General features: G+C 45.9%; 1 protein-coding gene across 1 annotated transcript in view; it reads right to left on the bottom strand.

Moving 5' to 3' along the window:
• LOC120841477 (arylsulfatase B) overlaps positions 1-23,599 on the bottom strand; it is a 44,166-nt gene extending 20,567 nt beyond the window's left edge. Inside the window, exons 1-4 of the mRNA XM_040212376.3 lie at positions 23,505-23,599; positions 22,685-22,844; positions 14,097-14,209; positions 1,121-1,231 (exon numbers count right to left, since the gene is read on the bottom strand). Of these exons, the coding sequence (XP_040068310.3) occupies positions 1,121-1,231; positions 14,097-14,209; positions 22,685-22,844; positions 23,505-23,525 (405 nt within the window). The 5' untranslated portion in view covers positions 23,526-23,599. The remainder of the gene's footprint in view (positions 1-1,120; positions 1,232-14,096; positions 14,210-22,684; positions 22,845-23,504) is intronic.
• Between the last annotated feature and the right edge of the window lie 3,577 nt (positions 23,600-27,176).

The following is a 27,176-nucleotide window of genomic DNA, read 5'->3' as shown; positions in this document are numbered from 1 at the left end:
CGCGCCGTGACGTCACAGAGTTGAGTTCGTGTATATACACTAACCTATTTATTATAGCAAGCGCCTGCGCACCCTGCCATGGCGTATTTAAGAGAGGGGGAGGGGGCGACACCCCGCCCCCCCCTAAGTTCCCAAGCTCAAGTTGTTTTAATGAAACATCGTTGTAAACCAGCGAAAATTTTAGTACTTTAGTATCATAGCAAATACTGGTTCAACTAAATAGATATAGGCATCGTTTTGCCTTTTACTTGAACTGTCTGCAAACCTCTCTCCCCATTCTGGTCAGCTAAGTGCCTGCCGCCCCGCAAAGCGTGACTACAAGTTCGCCCCTGCATCCCTCAACTATGCATGCTCAGGAGTCTTCTTTTAAGAAAGCAAGCATCTTAAGCAGCTCTAGTGAAGGGATTAAGTAATTCAAGTACAAAAGTAACTTACCTAGGTAAGTTGCTCTAGTAAGGTAAGCAGGTAAGCAGCTCTAGTGAAGGGTAAGCAGGTCTAGTGAAGAGAACTTACCTAGGTAAGTTACTCTAGTAAGGTAAGCAGGTAAGCAGCTCTAGTGAAGGGATTAAGTATTTCAAGTAACTTACCTAGGCCCTCGCGTGTACATAAGGGGCTCCGTGTGGCGAGCCGCACTTCAGTTTCGCCCCAGCGTTCGATCCTGCTGTTTCGTTTGTCTCATTTGTTTTGGGCACAAGTTCGCCCCATTAAATGTTCAGTTTCTCCAGCTAACTCACCGCCTCATCCTTTGTCATTCGTGACATTATATACACCAGCCTATTTTTTTTACATCAGCAAGCACATGTTCACAACGCGTGGATGAAAATAAAAATAAAAAATAAAACTGGCTTCTGTGCTTGCGCAGAAGGCTTTTCTTTTTTACAAAAACTATAGTGCGTCCTAAAAATAAAACACAACAAAAGCGAGGACAAAGTCGAAGGTTACAACAAAACGCCATGACCTAGTTGCCAACTTCCACTTTGTCCTCGTTTTTGATTTTACTGTTTCCCCTTAAGATGTAATGAAGCCCACCAGCCTGATTCGCCATTTTCCTAACGTGATCTCCGACATATTGCAGTTGCTGTAAAAGAATATATTTCCCCTACATATGATTTACACCTACCAGGTCCAGGGTATGGTTGTAGTAGTCTTCGCCAAAGTTGTAGTAGCCGTAGAAGGTTTCGAAGCCTCGCTCCGTGGGCGTGTACGCTTCCTTGGAGTAGCCGAGGTGCCACTGCGCAAAATCACGTCCGGTACCGGCATTAGGGGTGGGCGACTTGGGCGGTCGAGCAGGGGCGCCGTAGCACGCCCTATTGAATTTTGTTAGCATTATATTTATGTGAACACAGCGCCCGACCCGACGCCATATGCTTGATCACCGTTCGTTTTTGGCATACCGTTCCCGGCTGACAAATCGCTCATATTAGGCCGCTACTCATGTTTTCTAACAACTTGATGTCGTACCTATACTCCGTTTCACCTTATGTTGTACCGGAGAGAAGGCTAGAAGCGCGAGCTCATAGCGTTGGGAGCTGCTCTTTTAACGCACGAGAGCTTGTGCCGCCGAGATGTGCCGTAAAGCAAAGAGCTCGCGCTTGTAGCCTTTCCTGCGGTCCTTGCACTGACGTCACATCGCATACTTTTGAACACCAAGTAAAAGGAGGAGAGGGAAGCTGTTTTTGTAAGATGTTTGAGTGACAGGTTAATCTCCTATAATCTTCCGGGGGGAGAATAGCGACGCCTGTGCAAATCCGGGAGGCACAAAGGAGGATCCGGATAAGAGGGGAGCTCCCTCTTGCCCTTTTCTCTGGAGGGCATCGGAAATGACGTCATGCGCAAGCCACGTATAGTAGATGTGGGCCTATAAAAGAAAAAAAAAGGGAGAGGGGGGGCACGACCGGGGTCTTGTCATAGCGCTTGATGTTGCAAGGAAAACCCTAATTAAAGTCACTAAATCCTGGTCAAGTAGCGCCACGCTTCCCGTATGGTCGGCTTCTTGGTTAATGAAATGAGCAGGTTGAAACGGAGTACGTACCGAAAGCTGACGCGGCACTCGTCTGAAATGCAACCTCGGAGACACTAGAGGACTGAGAGTTTTAAAAGGGGTCCACTGCGCGCCTGTCAGATTGCTGCGAGTGCTGACCGTCCTTTGGCTTTCCTTGGCCCGCTCCTCTGCTTTGCTTCTGTCCCAGGGTTCCTTTCAACGCCGCGGAAGGTGCTGTACGCATCTCACAACCTTCTTTGGGCATGCCATTTGAACATGCATTGGACACTTGCGCTGCGTCAGTATAAGGCGTGGACTCTGGTTTCATCAGACGCTTCGCGCTGGATGGGATACCAAGGCTATAGGCCTTGGATCCGCGTAAATGGTCTATTCTAGGAAGCTATTCAAACCATCGAGAGTGTAATTTAATGGCGGGCACATTTTGTACAGATTGATTGCTCGTGAGCATGTGTGAGTTGCCACGTGGCAAGGAAGATAGCAGGCGGAGACGTGAAGCAAAGCCCGGAGACGATTGCAGACGTAATATTTTACTAAGGGAACGCGTCTGAACCCGCGACAGTCCAATGGCCTTGTTGCCGACAGGCTTTGCTTAGTTGGAAAGGTTGGACGCGTGCTGACTAGGCTTTCTCCTTGAAATTGGGACAGGGTGGTTGCATCCATCTATCCGTAACGTAGACCAGTCGAGAGAGCGGAGACAGCCGTCTCTGCTGTCTTGGCGAATCCGGTATATCGGTACGTCGTGGCAGCATTCTCACGAGGCACCGCAAGAGCGCGACTTCGTGTACAGCGCGCTAGGCATGCGTCCTCTCGGACGGGGGGTATGCCTTCCGCAAGCGTAGGATATGGCGCTCTAAGCAGTAGAGCTTGGCCACTCTACGATCTCACCGTCCAAACGCCCCCGTCCCGAGTGAGCCAATCAGCCTGCGGCGCAGAACAAGCGGCGTGAGCGCACGCGCGTGAACTCGCGGCTTCTGCCAGCTGTGCGGGGATGGCCGCCATTTTCATTCATTCGTCCGGTGAAATTCGTGAGAACGCATCTAAATTTCGGTTCTTTTCTTTTATTTGGCAGGCTAAGGCAAGAAAATAGTATCGCGTTATTCCTTGCTGGCTTATAAAGCCAACGAATGAAGTTTCTCTACGTTTGAACCTGGGGAACATGGTGTTCCCCAGGGATCAATTTTCGGCCCCTTATTATTTTAAATATAAATAAATGATCTAAACAAAATATCTGGCCCGCAGGAAGTAATCATCTATGCTGATGATACTAACGTATTCTTTAGAGTAAAAAGCAAAACAGAGTATCGAACTAGCCGCAAACGCATATCTCTTAAAACTGTCACAATGGCTTCAATGAAATAGATTGAAATTAGACTCAAACAAAGCGAAATACATAATTTTTAAACCAGTAAATAAACGGGACGCCGATAGTATAAACATCAAATTTAAAGGCTTGGAACTGGAGCAAGCAAGTGAGCAAAAATTTCATGGTGTTTGGTTTAGTGAGGAATTGTCATGGAGTACTCATATTACCAGGTTAAAAGGTGACCTGCCCAGAATTAAAGGCACTTTGTAAAAAATCAGAAATTTTATCCCGTGTTGGTTGCTTAAAAATATGTATCACTCTTTGGTTCTTTCAATATTAAGCTACCCAATTTTGGTCTGGGGGACAACAACGGCCTCAAACTACAATAAACTAATAGTCCTTCAAAAAAGAATTTTACGTATGGTCGAGGACTACAAGGGGGACTACAGGAATCTGCGTACGGAACCTCTGTTTTTAAAACAGCACATGCTTAGGGCAAATCAAATATATTACATTAAACGGCTTCAATTAATCCACAGAAATAGAGCTTGCTTAACGTCAGAAAGTGAACTAACACCAGTGTAGGATATTCGACGACCGAAACGAAAAGTACCTATAATACGAACAAATTGCGGACGACAAACTTTAGCCTTCCAGACTGCTACAATTTTGAATCGACACGTATTCGAATTAAACTTTGATGCATCAATATCCCAATTTAAAAGAGATCGCAAAACAAATTTACTGTTATAATTATACTGACGTCTAACCCCTGGTTAGCTCAGTTGGTAGAGCGCTCCACCTGTAATGGAGAGGTCCCGGTTTCGATACCCGGACCAGGCGGATTTTTTCGGTCGCTCACCAGTCACTAAGCTGAGTTTGGAGATTTGTGTTTGTCCTTTGTCCCTCTTGCTCCCCTTCTCCAGGGATTATTTTATTTATTTATTTATTTATTTACAATACTCTCAAGGCAGTGAGGCGTTAGAGAGGGGAGTGGGTAATACAATATTGTTGACTTGTCAAATTTACTGTGCCGTTCTCTCACATTTTGTTAGATACTGCTTGTCTTTCTTGAAACTGAAATCAGATTTTGTTAGCAATCACCTGACCTTTCTCGTAACTTCGTTATTTGAACGGTCTTTTCTGTCTACACGAAGTTATTGTATAGAATTTTTATTTGTATTTTGAAATTCTTTCCTTTGTGGTTTCATGTTCTTCGACATAATTTTGTCAAATTATATGTTGTATAAACTTGTGGAAAACTGTTGTGATCTAGACTATTGGATTATACCGCATATATGTGTCTAATACTTATCTGTTTTAGTGTGTCTAGGCTATAAAACTGTATATTTGGCAGTATTAGATTTTGCTATTGAACTTATATGAAGAAGAAGAAAATAAATGGTGCTATGGAGAATTTGGCAGCCTTGAAATGGCGCCGGCTACTCCAAAACTTGAAGGTGATATGAACTAAGACCTAAAAACGTAATGAATAAAGAAGAAAAGAAATGAGTACGAAGTAAGAGCACAGGCCTGACACGACCACACCAGCACACACACACAAACACGCGCAAAAAAAAAAAAAAAAGAAACGGAGCGTTACGGAACACTTGCTTCAAAACACAGCACAAAACAGTTGATGCTGTTGATGCATTTCTTGTCAGAGTGTTGCTTGTCTCATTTTCAGCTGGGATAGAGCATATCACTTACACTCTCGCTACATACTGTCACGCTCACTCACTTGTGCACATAGTTACAGATATATACAACCATAGGCGTACGGCATATGTCTGTACTTAATATTCGTATAAAAGTCCACTATATTTTAAAAAGTCACAAATAATGTTTAGTGCTCTTTTGAGTGTTTGTCGGTTCGCCCAAGGGCCCAAAATCTTTGCCAAAGATAAGGGACGACTGTCCAATAGTTGAAGTCTAGTTTTCATTCGATTCCTTTCACTGGCGTAGCACTGGCATTCTAAGAGGATGTGACTAACGTCCTCAAAAGGATCACCACATTTGCATACTGGGGTCCCACGATGTCTAATTCGATGCAAGAAACTTCCAGTAAAAGCCACTTCCAGTCTTAATCGGTGCAGGAGAGTGTCGTATTTCCTTTTTGTTCCGGAGTATGGTGGAAATTTAAGGTCCGGGTCAATATGCGGAAGGAGAGAGTCGACAGATTTCTCAGTGAACCAGTGTCGTCGTGAATATTCCTCTCGGTAATGCCGAAGTAGTAGTTTGGCATCTGTGGGTGTGAAGATGGTTAGTTCTATTGCGTCATATATATAGGCCTCTGTAGCCAATTGATCAGCTTCAACGTTTCCAGCAATTCCGCAATGCCCTGGGATCCATTGGAGACTTATCGAGTGTCCAAGGCTCTCTGCATGGACTAGTGTCATTTGAATTTGATTCAGTAAAGGTCCCAAAGAGGACCGCATATTTATACCCTTCAATAGTTCTAGTGCGTTCTTAGAATCTGTCAGTATGACCCAATTGTCTGGCTTATTAAAAGTGCCAATAAATGTCGACGCTGAAAATATCGCATGGAGCTCGGCCGTTGTTGAACAGACATGGTGCGAAAGCCGAAAGCATTTGTTTACATTAAACTTGGGAATAGTAAAAGCAGAGGTTGAGCCTCGATTTGATGTCGATCCGTCTGTATAAACATGAACAGCAGTGTCGTAGTGAAGTTGTATATGATCCAGGGAGAGAATTTTTGCCACAGTAGAGTCTACAGATGATTTAGAATGAATTTCAGATATGTCTGTTTGTATCTTCAGTGGCGGTATCGTCCATGGGGGGCGTTGTAAGTTAGGAAGCCAATGCACATGATTTGGTACGCAAATTGGCAATGTAATAAGAAGTTTGCGAAACTGGCATTGAATTCGTTGAAGAATGTCTTGACACAAGGGACGGCCACCGTCGTGTGTGGCTAGACGAAAGTAGTGTCGACATACTTCTTGAGTACGGAGGACAACCACTGGAGGTTCTCGGGCCTCCGCGAATACGAGTTCAGTAGAAGTAGCCTGTGGAACACCTAAGCATATGCGCAGACTTCGTGCAATCATATAATTTAATCGCTTTTCTGATGTTGGTGAAATTCCTTGTAGAACTGGTATTGAATATGCGATTGTTTGTCGTACAAGAGCTGTATGGAGAAGAAGAAGACCGTCCGTTGACCCTCCCCATCTCGCACCCGCGATGCACCGAAGTACGTTAACAATAGCATTCACTTTTTTTTCGAGCATATCAATATGCCTCGACCATGTAAGAGAACAGTCTAGCACGACACCAAGGAATCTGTGCCACTTGACTCGCTCGATGTTTTGTCCTCGTAGATGGAGCTTAAACCCTTTGAGGTGTTTTCTAGTGAAGGGTAGAACTGCCGATTTTTTAGCTGAGATGTCCATGCCTCTCTCACGAAGGTATTTGTATGTCTCATCGAGGCCAGACTGCAACTGCAATTGTAAAGTTTCTGAAGAAGAACCAGATGCCCATATGCAAATATCATCTGCATACATCGAGATTTGGAGCGTTGGAGGGAGTCGCTGGGGTAATTCAGCCATGACCATGGCAACGTTGAATAAAGTAGGGCTAAGTACGCTACCTTGTGGAACCCCATGTTTTAACTCATGTTCCGCGCTGTTGCCTTCGTTTGTGGCTACAAATATTTTGCGATGGAGCAGGAAGTTTTTTATCCAACGTACAACCCGTCCTCGCACTTTCAGTTGAATGAGTCCGTGCAGAACATGTGTGTGGCTCACGGTATCAAAGGCGCGATGAATATCCAAGAAGACTGCTATGGTTATGTTCCCAGATGCGCGCTCGTGTTCCGCTGTGGTAACAAGGTCAAGCACAGAGTCAATAGTGCACCTCCTAGGACGAAATCCAGTCATTTGTTCGGGTAATACGTGATTGAATTCTAACCACCGTTGAAGGCGCAGATGTATCATCTTTTCCAGAAGTTTCGCAACACAGCTAGTGAGACTTACTGGACAAAACGATTCTAGGGCTGCTGGGCTTTTCCCACACTTTAGTAAAGGAACAACCTTTGCCAGTTTCCATGAGTCCGGGAGAGTTTCTTTTTTCCAGACATCATTAAAGATCTCAAGAAGATTTGTTTTAGTTCCCGGACTAAGGTTTGCAAGTGCTTGATATGTTATTTGGTCATGACCCGGAGTTGTGCGTTTACTAATCGTCGCCAGTGCACCTTCCAGTTCACGAATGCTGAAATCACGATCTAGGTGTGAGTTACTTGAGTTAATTTCTTCACCTATACTTTTAATTGCGGCTTCGTATGATGCGTAGTATTCAGGGGAGGTCATCGCGTCTCCCTGCTTTGTAAGTAGAGCGCAAAATTGATTTGCCACTGTCAATTCCGAAGTACCTTGTGACAGGGCCAAAGCTCTGAACTGTCTTTTCTGGGTTACTGGTGATTTCAAGGAGCGTACTATATTCCACACCATTTTGATCTGGGTGAAAGGTGAAAATTTTCCACAAAGCTTTCTCCATCGGCGTTTAGAAAGTTTTTGCAAAAGCCGTTTCATTTTAGTGTGGATACGTTGGGCTTCATAAAAATCCTCTGTTCGTCCCGATCTCCTATATCGTCTTTCTGATCTCCGGCGAATAGCTCGAAGCTTCTCATAGTCACCGTTTACTCCGGCAGTCTCTCTTGGAACTGCTATCTTTTTTGTGGATTTTGTTAAGTTAGCACTGATCACTCGCTCAAAGTCCTCGACTGTCTGAATTTCTTCGAGTTGTCTGGTGTTCAGAAAACGAAAAATCTTCCAGTTCGTAAAAGCTACGCAATGATTTGGTTGTTTTGAAGTTAGCCGCGGGTGGTGAATGAGTATCGGGTAGTGGTCGCTGCCACGGGTGTCTATATCTGTGCGCCAATCCATGTCGTACGAGATGTCTGGAGTACACAGCGTAAGATCAAGGCAGCTGGAGTATTTGGCTCCTTTTATGTATGTTGGTGAACCATCATTCAATATATAGGGTGGCTAAAGTCGCCAGGCTCGATCTAAAATGGACCGTAAAAATCGACGCCTGCCCGTAGCCCCTCAAACTTTTCGTCAAAGGTGTATTTCATAGGTCGGTTTTTTCTTGTAGAATTACAAAGCGTAGTTCTCTTTCTGTAAAAAATAAGGCCAAGAAACTTGCCTGGGTCAACGGCGGGAGGCGACGCAGACGACCAAGTCAAGGTGCGGGGTGTGTTTGACACTCCTATTGATAGATGGCGCTACCTCCTTGTTTCCGTCAGAGTTCTGGTTTCGGTTTGCTTTCAATGAAATATCGAAAGTGCCCGCGTCGACCGTGGTTTATTGACACCAACATAATCGGTTTTGTAATCTACCTTTGGCGTGAAAATAAATGCAGACAATGATAGAAAAACTTCAAGTAACAAAAATAAAAGAAAACGCGGTTGCATAACGACAACGCTGACGGCGCTCTTGCTGCCGGCGGATTTCGTCTGCGTGTCGTCTGCTTTCTTTCGCTGGTCGGTTGCATCCTTGGACGCTGCTTCCGAGACCTTTTCTGTCGTGGTTGGGGAGAAAACAGCCACAATGCGTCACCTGACCGTCGAAGAGAGGGCAAAAGTAGTCCTTTGGTTTACAGAAACCAGGAGTATGAGGCCAGTGAGATCGAAGTTTCGAGCCACTTTTCGCAGGCGTCCGCCCACCCGTCGGACTGTCCTGCGCTGGGTGCACCGATTCAACACGGAAAACACTGTGCAGACCAGGCTGCGAGTACTTGAAGAGAGGTCGCCACAGCAGAACAAACGACACGCCGTGCTTGCGGCATTTGCATTGAACCCACGCCTGTCCGTGCGGCAAGTCGCAAGACAACTTGGCATCAGTAAAAGTTTCGTCTGGATGGTGATCCGCCGACAAATGTATCCGTACAAGCCACAGGTTCTGTTCGAGCTGCAGCCAGATGACTATGAACGGCGAAAGCAGTTCTGCGTGGACGAACTTGGGCGCATCTCCACAAACAGGAACCACCTTCCGTTTCTGCTTTTCACGGACGAAGCTATTTTTTATCTGGATGGGCACGTGAACAAGCAAAACACCCGCTGCTGGTCCGAGACGAACCCCCACTGGATCATTGAAGAGGCTATCCAGTCACCAAAGGTCGTAGTATGGTGTGGACTTTGGAGGGAAGGCGTTGTCGGTCCATTCTTTTTTGAGGGCACGGTCACCGGCGACGCCTACCTTCGCATGCTCGAACAGGACGTCTTGCCGGAGCTGGAAGCTTCGCACATGCAAAGGGAGGTGTGCATCTTCCAGCAAGACGGAGCACCACCGCATTACGCCATCGCAGTGAGAGACTGGCTTGACAGAACCTTTCCCGGCAACTGGATGGGTCGAGGGTCACCGACAATGCCCTGGCCCCCACGGTCCCCTGACCTGACAATTTGTGATTTTTTTGTTTGGGGTTTTGTGAAAGCCCAGGTCTACGCAGTTCGCGTACGCTCGATGACGGAACTAAAAGAGCGGATTATATCCGCCTTCGATGCGATCACGGACAACATGCGGGAGGCAGCCTTCAGGGATTATGAGCGAAGACTGCACAAGTGCCTCCAAGTTCGAGGTGGACATGTGGACTGAAGACAACGAGAACTGAAGATCACATATCTATCCATTTTGCACATATGACCAGCGGCTTTGACAACCGCGAAAACCGCGGGCTCCTACTGACAGGCTCTTTTCAGAGCCATTAATTGCTGTTTATCTGGAGCTTGCTTTGGCAGCCTCCCGTGTCTCAAAAGTGCATGCGGTGTAAATAGCATCCAAAGTGACGCATGGTGGCTGTCTCTCCACCAACCGCGGCAAAACAAAACAAAAAAATGGTCTCGGAAGCAGCGTCCAAGGATGCAACCGACCAGCGAAAGAAAGCAGACGACACGCAGACGAAATCCGCCGGCAGCAAGAGCGCCGTCAGCGTTGTCGTTATGCAACCGCGTTTTCTTTTATTTTTGTTACTTGAAGTTTTTCTATCATTGTCTGCATTTATTTTCACGCCAAAGGTAGATTACAAAACCGATTATGTTGGTGTCAATAAACCACGGTCGACGCGGGCACTTTCGATATTTCATTGAAAGCAAACCGAAACCAGAACTCTGACGGAAACAAGGAGGTAGCGCCATCTATCAATAGGAGTGTCAAACACACCCCGCACCTTGACTTGGTCGTCTGCGTCGCCTCCCGCCGTTGACCCAGGCAAGTTTCTTGGCCTTATTTTTTACAGAAAGAGAACTACGCTTTGTAATTCTACAAGAAAAAACCGACCTATGAAATACACCTTTGACGAAAAGTTTGAGGGGCTACGGGCAGGCGTCGATTTTTACGGTCCATTTTAGATCGAGCCTGGCGACTTTAGCCACCCTATACTTATGTCATATTGATCGATAATATTTTCAATGAGGTTTCCTCTTTGGTCACAATGAGAGCTACCCCATAGTGTGTGGTGGGCATTAAAATCTCCACACATAACGTAGGGAGCAGTAAGTCGTTTGAAGAACGAGTTAAATTCAGCGCTTGTCATCGAAATTTGTGGCTCTATGTAGATGCTCACAACAGTAAGTGTCATCCGTCCTACGCGTACTTGACAGGCAACATACTCTGGCACATCCGAAGTCGAGGAAAAAAGAAGTGTTGAGACTAAATCTTTTCGTATTCCGAGTAAACAGCGACTAGGACCTCCTGGTCGCGTAGATTTGTATAATACATAGTTTGCCAGTCGAAAAGAACTATCCACACGGGCCTCAGATATTGCAAGTATTGGGAAACAAAACTGAGCAACGAATTGTCTGAAGTCCCCGCTTTTGGTTCGTAGTCCGTTCGCGTTCCATTGAAATATTGATGTGCGTTTATATACGTCAGTCATCAAAATGCCCACTCACCGTTAGGCATGTAGACTTAATAAGCGGTTCCATCGTTAGCAAGGCTCGAACTTCTGGTAGATCATTGGCGTTAGGCAGCGCGTTAATGATTGCCTTGAGTGCAGCAAAAAGCATTGGAAGCACAAGTTGGCCAATGTCTACACGTTGTTCTTGTCTATTTCTCCGCGGAGCAGATGAAGCGGATACTGGTTGACTGCAGTTAGTTCTTGTGATCGATGTTCCTGGGACATTTTCTTTGGTAGGCACTTCCGCTGTGCTAGATAAAGCAGTTCGGTGGGCGCAGCTGCACGAGCCGTGAAGTTGCGATTTGCCATCACTAATTTTTTCCTTGTTTGTTTTCGATGTGTCCTTCACAGCATCGCGGTATGTGACCTTTTTGGCTGCCGTGTCGTTCAAGCTTTTCAAGCACGGCGGGGGACGCACAACTTCTGGGTTCAAGATCGGCGCTTTAGTGCGGACTTCTCTACCGTTCAGAAGCTCTCTTTTACGTGTGGTTGAGGCAGCCTTCTTGATTGGACAACCAGCAAATGCGGCAGAGTGTCCTCCGCCACAATTTGCACATTTCGGCTATTGTTTGGAGGTGCATTCCTTGTGGTTGTGGGCACCTGCACACACCTTACAACGGGTTGGGCCACGACAAAAATTTGCTATATGACCGTACCTTTGACACTTAAAGCATTGCACTGGAGGTCCAAAGTACTCGTCTACCGGGTGGCTTGTGAACCCCAGCAGAATTCTTTGGGGCATTGCACGATCTGGACGAAAGTGCAGGAGGACGCTCTCTGTTTTCCGTGAAACAGTGTTACCGTCGTCTTGTCTTCGGTAAGACACTTGGCGTTGAACGGAGATGACTCCGAAATCTTTTAGATATTCCAGTAATTCATCGTCAGAATACTCCAGAGGTACTCCCTTGATCTTGCCAAGGTTCCTGGAGTACGAGTTAGGCACACTCGTTGTCACTTCAATGGCGGAAAGGGATGTCACAGCAAGGAGCCTGTTTGCCGATTAAAGTGAAGCGACTGAAACAGTCATGCTGCCATCCTTGTTGATTCGATGGGAGAGAAGTTTTTCCTTTGTGATGTTAAGAATCTCGTTGGCTATTGTGTTAGGATTCACTCTCCAGAATGACTGCTCACTTGTGATTGGTTTGAACACCACCGGTATTCCAGCAGGGCGATCTTTCTTGTACGATACCAGAGTGAATGGAGTTTTGTCTTCATCCACTTCAATGGCGTCGTCTACTGAGTAGCATGTAGTTTTATCGTCGTCAGATAACTCATCTTCATGATCAGTCCGCGGTGTTTTAGCGGGGCATGCAGTCTGTGCGCCGGGAGTAATCGCTTGGGTTCCCGCTGCAGTAGTACTTTTAATGGGAGCTGTGGACTTTGACAGACCTTGAGATCCGTCCTCGGAGTGTCTTGGAGAAGGTTGAGCCATGTTTCGGGTCTCCTGACCATCAACTATGAACCCAGTTGTTTCATGCAGAGTCGATGGTACATATCCTAGGGATGGGCACCGCCCCCGGTAGCTCACCGTTGGGTGCAGGTCAAGCAGTCGACGGCGAGTATCACGATGAACACAGATGTGGTCTGGATATAGCCGCCAAGTCTTGCCTAAAGGTATTTCAAGAGGAGCCAAACAGAAATCGTTCCGATTCAGCACACGTCGTCTTCGAACTTATATGAATTCAGTGTATATGTACTTGATATGTATGATGTGTTATATGTATATGATGTATTGTATATGTACTTTAATGCTCGCTGCATACCAAGAGGGGGCTGAGGCCTTGTCAGGCATTCGTACCTTTAGCCTTAGACCCCCTCTGCGAAACATCTGTCCACAGACACAAATAAAAAAAAAATTATTCAGGCGAATAGATTATAAGCCCGTAGCAGACGACGCGTGACCTCAACAGTGCACTGCGTTGCGCCAGAAGGGCGGCCGTCTTCCCTTTGCTCTCATCTTCCTCTCTCGTCCCTTTCGTTCACGTTCCTCCTCTCCAGCGTCTTTGTCGCCAAACCCACTGGCCAGACCCTCCCAATATACGGCTCTGGCTGCTTGGTTAAAATGAGCGAAGCAGAATGTCTAGGCCTTAAAAAGTAACTTTGGAGACGATCGACAATTTGGTTTCCTCCTATCAGTTTGTATTGTGAACACGGCCCATGGACCACGTGACATAGATGGAGCAGTTCGAAGCACGTTCGAATCTAATAACGAATTCCACTGGTCGTTTTGGAGCGCGCCGGAATCGACTTTTCTGGAGCGAGCCTATTTCACTGGGCGATCGGAATCGAGACCGACGTGTTTCACTGGTCGTTTTGGATTAGCTCCCGCTCCAGATCTCGATCTGGATCCGAGAAAAGTCGCTCCCACGATTTCGGCGGATTCAACCGGAAGCCAGCCGGGCCAGCCCTCGGCGCACACGCGTGACTTCCTTTCCCGTGGGGCATCTCGCCTGATCTCGCCCATCTTGCCTCAGAAGAAGCACGTCGCGGGCTGGGCTTCTAGATTGTCTCGAGATCAGAATTCGTAATGGCCGCTTGCTTACCCCTTTGCTCCACAGCGAGTTCGTTTTCCAGGAAGGGGAAGAGAATGTATTTGCCGCGTTACGGGCATTCCGGCAATCTTTGCTAGAAGCGCCTGAGCCATTCCTGCCTTCGAAACGACCGCGGCGGCCGCGGAAAGGAGATTCCCGTGCAGTTGAATGACGGGAAGGCATCCGCCGATCCCGGAGCAGTGGTCGTGTTCCACTGGGGATCCGTAGGCGGCGCGACCCCGTTCGGATCGTGTGCTCCAGTCCGGATCTGGTCAACTGATCCCGGCGCGCTCCAAAACGCCCAGTGAAATTCGCCATAAGCACTCTAGTTAAATTTGGGGGAACTTACCTTTCCCACCATGTGCGTCCTGTAGCCTAGTTTTCTGAGGTACTGGGGAAGAATCTGGAAGTTCACTGGCAACCCTCCCGGTTGGCCAGGAATGCGAACGTCGTGCTGTAACCCTGCGGAAGACATTCACAATGATGAGGACAGCGAACGCAGCGTAGTGGCGCAGAACGTGCGTCTTTCATTGGCCGACAAGCAGGAACTCGATGTCTGCGACCAATCAGCGAATGTGTGCGCTGAGTCATGAGCTACGCTCAACGCTGGAGCGTAACAGCGTTTAGTGACCTCAAACAGCTATTAACCTCACTCTTAAGAAAAATATTTGTTTTTTTATATATTTTGTTTTCTGTTTAGCATTGTGCATGATGCATATGCCAAATGACTGCAATCTACGTTCCGTAGATCGCAGTCATTTGGCATATGCGCATCACGACAAGCTCAGGAAAGAAACTATTAAATTTGCTTTACGCAGGTACAATGATGAGAGTACATCATGATTATCATGCCGACAGATATTGCATTTTGGAGGCAAGGCGATTTTAATGCGAAAGACTTACTTGTTCCATTACGCGAAAAGTCGTCGGTGTTGTACCCGAACGATGGCCGTAAGAATACGGTATCAAGCGCACGCCTCAGAAACAAAAAACACAAAGAGTAGCAAAGCAACGCAGATGCTTCGTCACGCAAGCCGTCGTGAAGCCGGCGGGGTAGAAGTTCGTTGGAGCATCTCCAAAAGCGAGCTGCCAAGATAGTGACGACATCATGGAAAGACTACGTCACTCTTCTAACCGTCATTGCGGGTAGGGCTTAGGGCGATCTTTTTGCGCACAATATTAATATCGGGAGTAAAAACACAAAAAAACTAATCGATTAATACCTAACCAACTATTACCTTTTTCACAAATACTGTTAATTGGTCACGCCTCTGATAGTAGTTGGCGCCAAGACTGCAATTGCAACATAAGCCATTAAACCATTATTTAAAATTTAATGAAAAATTTGTTTAATAAACCGACTAACTATTACGGTTATTACCTTATCTAATATCCGCCGAGCCTGACACTCAAATGGCGAAGACGGCCCCCGTGTAACTCCCACCTCTTATCAAGCACGCTTTCTCTAAAAATAGTAGTGAGTTCGGAATTCGAGACATGTTCTGTTTGCCTCCAGTGTGTTCCGAAGCCTAAAATAGCACACATGTTGTGACCTCAGGAACGTGACGTGTCCGCCGCAAATAGTGGAGCGTTTTTTTGTTTTTGTGTGTGTGTTTTTTGTTTCATCATTATGCTGCTTTTGGTAGCACATGTTCTATCAAAACACATTGAAGTCCAACTGAGAAGCGACATCACCGTTATCATTTCGCATCGGTGAAAAGCTGTCCGGACTGAATTGTTTTTATATCCGGACATACGGCAGACGAGGCCGACGCGCAGTCCGCATTCCCAAACTCGGGAAGCAGACAATGCAGGCCTGCGTTCGTCGGGAGTTACCTGGGCAGAAGTAGAGTAATGTTAATTAAAATGCCTCTATCATTACGTAACGCAAATAGGAGACAGATGCATGACAGTCAGGATAAAGTCCGCTTCAAGTGACTAAAATTTATTTTCCAAATAGCGTTCAAAACCTCGCGCCAGCGTCCTACACCGTTGACGCTATACATGATGATTGAAACCTGAGACTGTGGTTCGAAAAACGGAAACTCGTGAAGTAGGAAGAAAAAGGGACAGACGTTGAGACGTTGTCTGTCCCTTTTTCTTTCTACTTCAAGAGTGTTCCGTTTTTTAAACCACTGTCTCAGGTTTCAATCATCGTGTATAACTTACACCAGCTAACCTGCACTTTAACCGTTTTTTTTGACGTTGACGTTTAGCTTGCGTACGCCGGCATGCACGGCCTACAAAGCGGGAGCCTGGAGGCATGGTCGGAGAGAATCACCTTTAAAAAATAATTTCTCAGCAACAAAAAAGAAAAGAATACCTCTATAATTTCTCGATATGTTTAACAAACGAGTTTGGTTTAACTTTTGGCTATTTCGAAAGTTCCAAGCGCAGCCGACCACACTGCTTTTTCTGGATCTCATTATGGCCTTCTCCTGATAAACCGGAGATTTTGACATTTAATTAATACGAAACAAAACGAGCATCTGAAAATTTTTATACCAACAATTCAATTATTTGTTTTGAGAGAAAAGAGCAAAACGTATTGTAGCTAACGCACAAAGTCGAAGGTGACTAAAAAAAATATAAAGAAATCTCATAAAGTCTCTATTTTCTTGAGCTTCTATTTGAACACAAAATTGCGTCTTTCAATGTTCGTATTTTAGTGTAAAATAGGGCATATTATTAAGTACTTAGGTGCGCACCTAAATTTGTGTGGTACGCATCGTTTGTTTAAATTGTTTTGATTTTTGTCACTACATGGGTTTTATGGAAATTCTAGAAATTAAGAGGTAGATAGCAGCAAAAATCAATTATATTTTTTCACAAAAAGAAAAATAATCCTGTTCGACTTCAGAAGCTTCTTTATCAAAAACTTTTTTTTGCACAACCCAGATATGCAAAAAAAAATGCCGCGTCTTCTTTGGCGTGGGATGACCCTCCCGCTATTTGGCGCTGCCGACGCGCAATGTTTCGTTTGGTTCCCTTTTCTGATTTGGATGTGACGATACCGGACACAGCCTGGCAGACAAGCTGCCCGACATTTCTAAGCTCGGGCAAAAATAGACCCTTTCCTAAATTCAGTGCCATCTGCAGGTGCCTCAAATAGGAGTTTGCCATTTACCACACTAATGGCGCTAATCAACAGGTCGTCTGTAGTATTCTGACGGGCACCATTACCTTTGCTGGTCAACAGCAGTCGAGAATGTGTGTTTTTACCTTACAATTCTTTCTGGATGTCTCAGTTTACATAGCGAGAAATATACAATCGTTAATTACGCGGCACCGGCTCATTGAAGCCATGATAAAATTTCATATATAAGGGGTTGTACAGACGATTGTGTGCCGCTAACAAATTGACGGGACACGATTTATAAAGGACCACTTACGTCGCTCTTGTATTTAATTCTTGCGTAGCATCGTATGCTAACGTCTCGAATATATAGGGCTTGCATCATCCGCATCGGAGCATCTCCAACTTCCTTTGTCATCAGTAACCACAAGGTCGCCATCAGTACGACACCTATGTGATTCCTCCGATGATGATATTGATCAATGCTGCCAGACTGAATTTCGGAAAGGGTCTGGGTCGAGCCACTATAAATAAGTTGCACTTAGAGTATCAGCACTACGTTTCTTGATATTGTTTTGGGCGCCGGTATCTTAGTGCTTGTGCAGAGCATACGCAGCTGCCGATCGTCATGATTCTAAAGTGCGACTTCCTCAGCGTTCGATTCGGTGTTAGTTAGCTCACGTAATATTGTCTTGCTCTGTCACGAACTGTTTAAACATTTATAGAGGACAAAAAAAAAAACGTGACCTGTAATTCCAGATAACGCTCCAGATAACTGGCAACCATGATTTTAAGCCCCGAGGTGGGTAAGTGTCCTTCTCTGGCGCGCAGCTTATTTAGTGGCACTAGGTCCGGGAAACGTGCAGGGAAATTACCGGCTCGCACTTGAAAACTGGCCACCCGAACGGCTTGAACTCGGCCGCTTTTGACCACGCGAACGCCCTTGCCGAATTTATGGCACACTATTTGCAGAAAAATGACCACCTGAATTCGGAACTAGAGGAGTTTTCGTTTTGGAGAAAATTAAGACTGCCTTTCCAAGACCGTTGGCAAAAAACCAGGACTGTTTTTTTTTTTTTTTTTTTTTTTTCTGGAGCCTCGTTTGAGGCCGCCCAAAACCGCCTGCCTTTTTATCACCTAGGAGGACGTATGGCTCAGTCATCACTGCCCGGTTCGTTCCGCACACGGAGCCGGCTGTCACGCAGGTAAAACCAACAAGGACCTGCTTTTTTTTTTTTTTTTTTTTTTTTTCTAAAGCCAGGGACAAACTATTTGCGGCATCTCCTGAAGAGAAGAAAGGAGAGTGCGCGGTGTTCACTTTTAAGTGGGAAACTCAATCACGCTCTCGCGTACCTTTGACTGCATCGTCACAGAAGGTCGAATCCGAGTGCGGAGGACATCGCAGCAATACTTGTGCCGCTGATTTTTTTTTTTCTGTTTATTTGATCGTGCTCTTTGATTACATTTTCTTTTACAAGGTAGAAAATCAGCGCAACAACGCAAGCTAGCCTCTTTGTGTGTGTGTGTTTTAATTTTTTTTAACAAATGCAAAACAAATTTAAGTAATATTCACGTACAAGCGAACGACGGCAGTGACTAAAATTCTGAATCAATGTGGTCTTTCGTTATTAGCGACTAGAAAAACAGCTGTCCAGTTAAAACTGTTACTCTGTTTATAAAAAAAGATCAGAAATCAACCAGGAACTATATCAAAAAGAAGTGTATAAGCAATCGTGTACGACTAAATCGTAATAAAATTATTCAGCCCTTGTAGAGTATATAGATTTAAACTTTTTTTTTTTTTTTTTTAGTTGACGCCATTGATGAGTGGAATAGGCTTTCGGAGTGCGTTGTTAACTCATTTAACATGTGCCACGTGGAATCTTCATTAAAACGTTGTTTGTTTGGTGTTTTTTTTTTGAATAAAAAAAAAAGTGTCGCTAAAGGTTGTGTGTACTATATCACGGTACTAAGTTTCGAATATTAGGTTCTTATACGTGCAAATTTGAGCTGAAATTGTATTATGCGTTTCTTTTGTTGAGTTCCCGTGCTTTTCAGAGGTGACAATTTTGTGCACTTTTTTAGTTACATTTTGTTTCCTACAAGTTTGGTCAAGAAGAAAATAGGTGGCGCTATGGAGAATTTGGCAGCCTTGAAATGGCGCCGGCTACTTCCAAGTTTGGTGCAATGCTGTAAGCATTTATTAATTTCCCCTGCAATGGTCGTCGAGAGAATGCCGACAATATTGATCAAAAACTCCGATAAACTAAAAAAAAATCCCGCTACTACTCTAGCTGGTAAGCTTTAACTGTACTCCGTTCCCAGCGGACGGAACGAATCATCTTAGCCAATGCAGTGCTGTGAACCCTTCACGTGACCACTACTCATTTAGCACATGGCTGCGCCCCTATCGAAGGTCACCTGGTATTCACTCGGTATTTTATTGGGTTCAGTGCCCCGTAGCGTCCTTCGCGGTCAATAAAAAAAGAAAGTCAAATTGGACGTTTAGTGATTTATACAGCGTAAGGTCGGTCTGCCAGAATGAGGCGACATTGGTTTACACTCAATCGCATAGTGAAAGGGCATTGGCAACGTGCAATGTTGTTTGGTTTGGCGCTATCTTTAGCGACTGAAGGAGGAAATATTGGGCGTGCCTCGAAGTGGCGGCTGCATTGTTCAAACGTGAGCTGTTACTGTGGTGACGTCGCTTAGCCTAGTGTCCGACGCAAGAAATGCTGGGTAAGCCAGGAAGCCGTGGGCTGACAGCCTGCCAGTACGGCGGAAGCTACGGCCCCTGCGGGCCAATGGAAACAACGGAGCGAGGCACGTGACTTTGCGTATCACCGGAGTGCGCTTTTACTTCGAAGAAGTGTCAGGCTTTCCGCTGCGTCATGCTCCGATGTGTGCGTGTTGCGCTCGCATACATAGCGCATATCGAAGCCGCGGGAACGCAGTCTAGGGCGTAGCGTTCACCCTTTGCCGATTTCCAACGAGAGAGGGTAGAGCCAGCCGGCAACAGTCAGGTGGCGCCAGGTTATACCCTGTCTCTTTGTAACTTAGCAAAGGGTGCACGATAAGCCCCAAATTGCGTGCCGATGGCTCCGATATGCGCTGCGTATATCAGCGCAACGCACACACATTGGAACATGACGCAGCGAAAAACCTGATATATCTTCGCAGTTGAAGCGCACCCCGGTGATACGCAGTCACGTTCTGATTGGCCCGCCAAGGCCGTAGCTTCCACCGTTCTGGCATGTTACGCGATCACGGCTTCCTGGTCTACCCAGTATTTCTTGCTTCAGACACCACGCTAAGCGGCCGCACCAGAGTAATAGCTTACGGTTGGGCCAAGCAGCCGCCACTGCTATATGCATACCCAATGTTTCTTGTTTCTGTCGCGAGATAGCGCCAAACAAAACAGCATTGCAGGGTGCTTATAACTTTGGGCTCTCACTCTGCCGGCGCCTCCTGTCCGTTGCCACCTGCGGCAATAAAGGGAGGAATTTCGAGGCCTCGCCTGTTTTCTCGACTGCGGCCGGGGCCATATCTGATAACATCAACCCTTGTAACACGGTTACGAAAGCATCCAGGCTTCGGCGCGTCGCAATTACGTTGTACTATTTCAATGCAGCTGCTCTTTTTTCAAGCTCCGCTCGCCGCTGACGCGTGTTGCAGGGAGGCCAGATTTAGTCAAGCTATACCTTTTGCGGCACGCTGTACCCGCTGTCTCCAACAAATACTCAAAAACGTAAATAAAAAAAAAAAAAAAAAAAAAAAAAAAACTTTGAGCAGTTTTGCGGCAGAGGGTATACGGGCCCGTGCTCTCATGCAGTTATGGATGTGAAGCTGTGCACGCGCAATCCTCCTTTTTTCGGAGATACCTCAGAATGTTGTTCCACAGCATGCAGTCACCGAAGGCCTAAGAAACGGAGGGCGTGGCCTAATATATATAATACTGTTTCTAGTTTCATGGTTGGTTCTTTGGCGTTTATAGCGGCTGATTGACGCAACCTCATTGGCTGCTCGTCGGTAGTAAGATGCCAGGAACAGAACTACCTTTGCGTCTCTTCTGTTGTCACTGACTATACCTACTCCTTTATACAGAGCAATTGAAAAAGAAAAAGGACGTAAAAACGCCAAGCTCTGATTGGCTCGAATGGAAGAATAGTGGGTTGACCTAAACGCTAGCAGCCTCGAGATATACCCCCTATACTTCCAATCGAGCCAATCAGAGCTCGCCGGTCTGACGTCCCCGCAACCACTGCGCAAAAAGCAGACGAACTCGAGCTCTGCACTGAAGTTTCGTTCGATATGCCACACGACGGCCCTGTGTTTTGTTGACAGAAGTAAATGGCGACAACACTCGTTTGGTGGGGCTGCAGCTTACAAAGTGAATTTATGGGCACATTGAAAAAGGGATCCCCCCCCGCCCCCCCCCCCCCCCTTTCCTCCGATATTCTCCAAGATCTGAGACATCAGATTGAATTAAAGCTGGGAATTCAATGATTAAGGATCGGTTGGTTCGTGCGTGACAAGAAATAGGCTACCGTCGAGGACTACCATGACTTCGAACTTCCTTCGATATGTTCGGAGTGTGTTGCTCGTTTTATTAGTGACCTACCGTATACTTGAGGGCCAAGAACTAATTAAGTAGATATTATTATAAACATCTAAATAAATAAACCTAGATAAGTATACAGAAGCAGAATTTACGCTTGTAGTAAAAATAAAAAAAAATATATTTAGTGTTGGACAAACCCATACCTAATTTTAAAGATCAATATTTAGATAATTATGGCTCTACACAATTATTGTAGCCAGAAAACTCACCAGACATATATCCAAACACATATCAACTTTGAGATATTCATACAAGGCAAAATAAAAATGAGAATTGTAAAACTGATGGCGACAAAATGCTATGGTTATGACGCACAAGACACACATTCAGTACGATATACCATAGGGGGGATCGGTGACCGAGTGGACTATAGCGCACACCAGCTCGGAGCACGTGGAGCGAGAGTTCGCTCTGCTGAACCCAGGGACCCTGGGCTCAATCCCCACCCCTTCCCGTCTCGATCTGGATGAGCATAGTACCGGCGTGCTGTCGCGTGTCCCTATTGCGTGGAATAACTTGTAGTTGCGCTAGTTGGTGAATATTGGAAATCGTGGTGAGCGCCTGTATGTCTGATTTCTCTCTTGTGCCCGTTGTTTGTTTGTTTTTGCGCCTTGCACCATGATTTCCCACTATTCCGTGATGCACGGTAAAGACCCCAGGCTAGCGATTGTACAGCACTCACTAAATTTGTCATCTATAGCTGGGAGATAAGTCGCCCGTTGAGGCAGACAAAGTTCTAGACTGCATAAACATACACATACCCCAATTTCTTTATTTCATTTTTTTTTTACAGTTACGCGGACATAGCCCAAGAGGCTAAGGATTGTGATGCTCGAGGCAACAATGTGCAATACATATGACAAAAGGACCCGCATAACATTTAAGTTTTATTTCGTTCTTTCTGATATCTTATTTTGAGCGTCTTAAGGCCGTCTCTCTACGCGCTTCCATTTTGCCGCCTGGATTGCTGGAAACGGATCGCAGGTTGTGGCTTGGAGACCTCTGGTTCAAAATAGAGCTTAAAATCTGTTTGTTCCGTTTCAAAAAGCCTTGTAGAGGCGGACAGAAATATTAAATTTATGTTCAGAGTTCCTGTTCACACGCGTGGAAATATGCAGTTTCCGAAATAGCGAAGTTTATAGAACCTGTCTCTCGCTGTTCCACCGTCAGCGCCATCGCCCTATGTGACGTCACTAATGGGATTGCTGATGCACTGCCCATGCGATTCTCGGAAACTTACCGGTTCGTATCGGGTAGAGTCCGGTGAGCAGAGCAGCCCTGGAGGGGGTGCACAGATGCTGAGCGTAGTAGCTGTTCAAGATGACGCCGTCTGCCGCCAGGGCGTCCAGATTGGGCGTTGGGATCTGCGATGATCCGTGGAAGCTCACGTCGTTCCAGCCCTGCGTATAGTCGTTTCGTGACCCATAGTAAGTTTCAACCGACTGTAGACTGTTGCAGGTTAAGAAAAGCATGACAAGCCTGTCCCAAAAAGTTCCCCGCTAGCCATGATTGCTGGCTTCCTCCCCCGAACCTCCTCCTCTCTGCAGGCGTTTTCGCTGAAAAAGTAGAAATAGTGGAGCGCTTTGGGGGAGAACCTCGTCTCCTCTGTAACAGTCTATAGAAGTTTATTTGTCTCGGACCTGAAATAAACGATAAAGTTAATGCGATTTCTTTCTTCATTGCTGTAACGCAACAATACCATTGTCAATGATGAAAATGCTCGGGAGCTGGAATAGCACTCACAATAAACTTCAAGGACGGAAAAACTAAGAGAAAAATATAATCTGGTGTTATAAGATGAAATTGTATACGTTTGAAAAGTCAGAACTTTTATACATGACATTCCCACGTAAAAGTTATATGAAATGCGTGGATAGTTTTAAAGGCTTGTATGCTACTTAGTTCCAATACATTGAGCTTTCAAGATAGGGTCAGCAATATAGGTAGAGCCTTATAAGGACGGCGACAATTTACATGCGCTGCATGTTGCCATATGACCCGGATATGATTTATGGCAACCGCTCTTTGGGAGAAAAAATGACGAAGGGTTGTATACATACCAGGTCGTCTGCTAGAATCATCACGATATGTGGAGACTTCACTTTGGCAGCTTGCGATGAAAGCGGCAGCGCTGTCGCTAAAATCAGCAACGCTGCTGCAAATCCTTGTGTACCCATCACTGCACGGAAGATCGAGTGATCGGTGTGTTTTTCAGCACAACTGTTGTGTGTGTGCATTGTTTGTCCTGTTCGCGTATCTCTTCTGCTCCGTTTGTGTTTTCGAGCTGTCTCTGCATTACGATCAACGAAAATCAACTACCCCAGACCTCGACGTTACGGTAGCATTACGCTTCTGTTTCATCAGAAACTTGAACAGCAAACACAATCGCTCGCCGTCGACATGGATGGTACTGCTGAAAAGTGTATACACTGTAAGAAATCGGGAGTGTCGTCTTTCCATAAAAGCACTCGGAACGGCCAATCACTTCAATCTACGCAGGAAGCTCGGTGAATATGACGGGGCTGATACTATCATTACATCCACACGTCTGCGCTGTGGCAATGAACATGACGCTTCACCGCACTACCGCGTGTAATATTAATACACTTTTTCAACCACGGGGAAAAAAAAAAAAAAAAAACGCCGTTTTGTGCGCTACTTTTACCTCGAAATACGACGCTTACACAAAACAAATTTTCGGAAGCCTTTTCATCTCTAGTCTCCAATCTATATTGTATATATTGCCGCGCGCTTACCTGACCAAACATGCAGCGCACTCGTGGGCTAACGGTTATCGCGCTTGCCTTCCACATAACCGTCGGGGTTCGATACCTGGCCGCGGGTACACATTTTTGTTGACTCTGTATTGTGATGTTCTGGTAAATTCGAGAACCGTGCTGGCTTTTTCTATGTCAGAATGTTCTACGCGCCGGCCGATTGCGCCGGCCACGCGTGTACAAAGGGGCTCCGCCTGGCTAGCTGCGGTCAGTCTCGCCCCAGCGTTCGAACCTGCTGTTACGCCGACTTCGACGCCTGCGACGCTCTGTTGTTATCCTTTGTTTTCCTTTTGGGTTTTGAGCACAAATCCTCCACATTAAACGTTTGAGTTTCCTCAGTCATTCTTTGCTTCGTCACCTCATCATTCCTGCTGCTCAAACAATATTACTCGGGGAAAACAATCACACCATTAACTTTATTGAACAGTTATCGAATTTCACAAGAAACTGCAAAACGTATCACACTCGCCGCAGTGAAGCGTGGTACGTTACCCACGCTCGCACTCACTATAGAAATCAATCGCTGTCTTTCCCATTGCCATCTTTACCCAATTTTCTCGATCACTGGATTATATAGTGTAATTTTATTTTTTCAGTTATTACCGAACTTTACTTATGTTAGCTTTTTTATACATGTGTTTTTGCTGTATATTTAACAAATAATTTTTTTGTCGTGTTTACATTGCAGATACCATCACTGTTTTCCATAGTGTTTTATATATAACCATGTTAGTCTCTATTTTTTGCTAATTTTTGTTTGAGTGTGTGTGTGTGTGTGCACGGGGGGGGGGGGGGGGGGAAGACGAGACCAAGTAAAACAACATTTTTTGTGTGGCTTTCTACCTGCACCCTCGACATCTAGGAATATTTACTTCAGGGATGGGCAAAATAATGCAAATATGTATCGAAATACAAATACAAAATACTTCGTTAAAAATGCATTTAATTACAAATCTAATTATATTTCCAAAAAAAGCATTTAAGTACAAGATACAAATACAACCAAATGTATTTGGTCTCCTCCAAATACTTTCCCAAATACATTCCTCAAACTTTGCGTCAGCGACTTCAGGGCACCTGCAATGGGTTTCTGGGTATCACTCTAAAGAAAGTCTGTGCGTCTACTTTCCCGCACAAAAGTCGGAGAACCAATCAGCGCAACTTACTGAGGCAGCTCAGCGAATGACGATACCGAAACATCTGTTTGGACCAAAAAACGCTGACTGAGTTCTGACAATAAGCAATGCAAGCGTGACGTTTTGCATTGCTTAATGTAACAACTCAGATTACGTTTTCTGGTCTAAACATATGTTTCGGCATCGTCATTCGCTGAGCTACCTCCGTAAATTACGGTGATTGGCTCTCCGAGTGTTTCGCGGGAAGGTGGGCGCACGGGCCTTTTTTTAGAGTGTAGATGGCGGCGACTTGTTTGGATTTGCGAATAGGAAATCACTTAGGGGAAAGGGGGGGGGGGGGGGGGGGGGCTCTCTAAAAACTTACCCTTCGAGCTCCCACGAAGAAAAGTGCACTGCGACAAGCGCCCCACTCATCCGGACGAATCTCGTGGCAAGAGGCACTAGCACTGTTGCATGTCAGAAAACGTAAAAATCCTTTGCAAGATCAAAAAAAAAAAAAAAAAAAAAAAAAAGCGAAAAGCTTTCTCATCATTTCTAGACACCCAGTACTTCGAAGCCTCCAGCCTCCATGGCTTCGGTCATCGCGAATGTTTAATTGTGCTATTTGCTTTTCGTGTGCTGTGTGCGTGCGCGCGCGCGCGCGTATGTGTGTGTAGGAAAAAGAGCGGGAAGGGGGGGGGGGGGGGGGGGGGCATGGAGCTTGTTTTTGCGAGAATGGCTCGTCTCCGACTCCCTTTTGCACGAGGCGTTCGGTTCCGATCTCCCCGACGGTGCACAGACGGCGCCCTCAGGTCGGGGGTCGCGGGAAGGCATGCAGCAGCAGCAGGCTGGCAGTTCCTATACTCTGTTTCGTACTTAGCGTGCAACGCTGTCAGAGCTACTGGCGCGAGCGCGTGGCTTCATCTATGGATTTCTTTGCGCGAGAACGCGTGCAAATGATCAACGAGATCAAGCCTCACACTCGCGCCAGTAGCGTTGACAGCGTTGCACGCTAAGTATGAAACAGAGTATAGAGTACTATATAGCATATATAGACGCTTTGCAGCAGCTGTGCATGAGCGCCGCCATAACTGACCTTCAGTTTTTGTTGCCTCTTATTACGTTTACTTCACTTCATTATTACCATAGCAGGCTAGGTCATTGCCATCCTAGATTTTATTCTGTCTTTCTCCCCAGCATTGGCCTTTGTGGAGGCTCGTCCCCACCAAATTCAGTGGCTCGGTATCTCGGTAAAACAAGAGAAGGTCAGCAATGGCGGCTGTATTCTGGCGCGTGTGTAAAGCGTCTATAGCTCCTTCGGAGCAGAGTACCGTAGAGTAACTGTATAGGCTCTGCTTGCAGAGCCGCAAGCGGAGCATATACAGTTACTCTAGAGTACCGGAATCTACAACGCCGTCTCTCGGCGACTATCGGCGAACGCCCGGAGGTTCCAACTCCGGTCAGAAATGCATGGGGAACGTGAGAAAACCGTTGTTTCTTCAATGTTGTGGCGATGTACGGAACGACAATAGTTTTTAACATAATAAAGGAACATTTTAAAATAATTTCCGCCGAGTTGTGTGCCAAGTGAGGACGTAATTTTTGTAAAATATTTCACGAGCGGCATCATGCAGCAGACGACGCGTCAACGTCATGGCGACGTCACAGCGTTCACGTGACCCACTCCGGCCAACCCAGAAAGTCGATCTTCCCTGCGCACAAAAATCGTCTGCTTCAAACGCCATTGCCTCGGAAATTGCGTTCTCAAAATTTTCACACGCATCCAATATTATGAAAACTTTGATAAAGTGTTTATTGCTTTACCAACTTCCCGACAGAC

The sequence above is a fragment of the Ixodes scapularis genome, unplaced genomic scaffold (genome assembly GCF_016920785.2).
Source record: "Ixodes scapularis isolate PalLabHiFi unplaced genomic scaffold, ASM1692078v2 PGA_scaffold8__174_contigs__length_109621045, whole genome shotgun sequence".
NCBI lineage: Eukaryota > Metazoa > Arthropoda > Arachnida > Ixodida > Ixodidae > Ixodes > Ixodes scapularis.
Note: the sequence above shows the minus strand (reverse complement) of the source record. Positions and strands in the feature narration are given on the sequence as shown.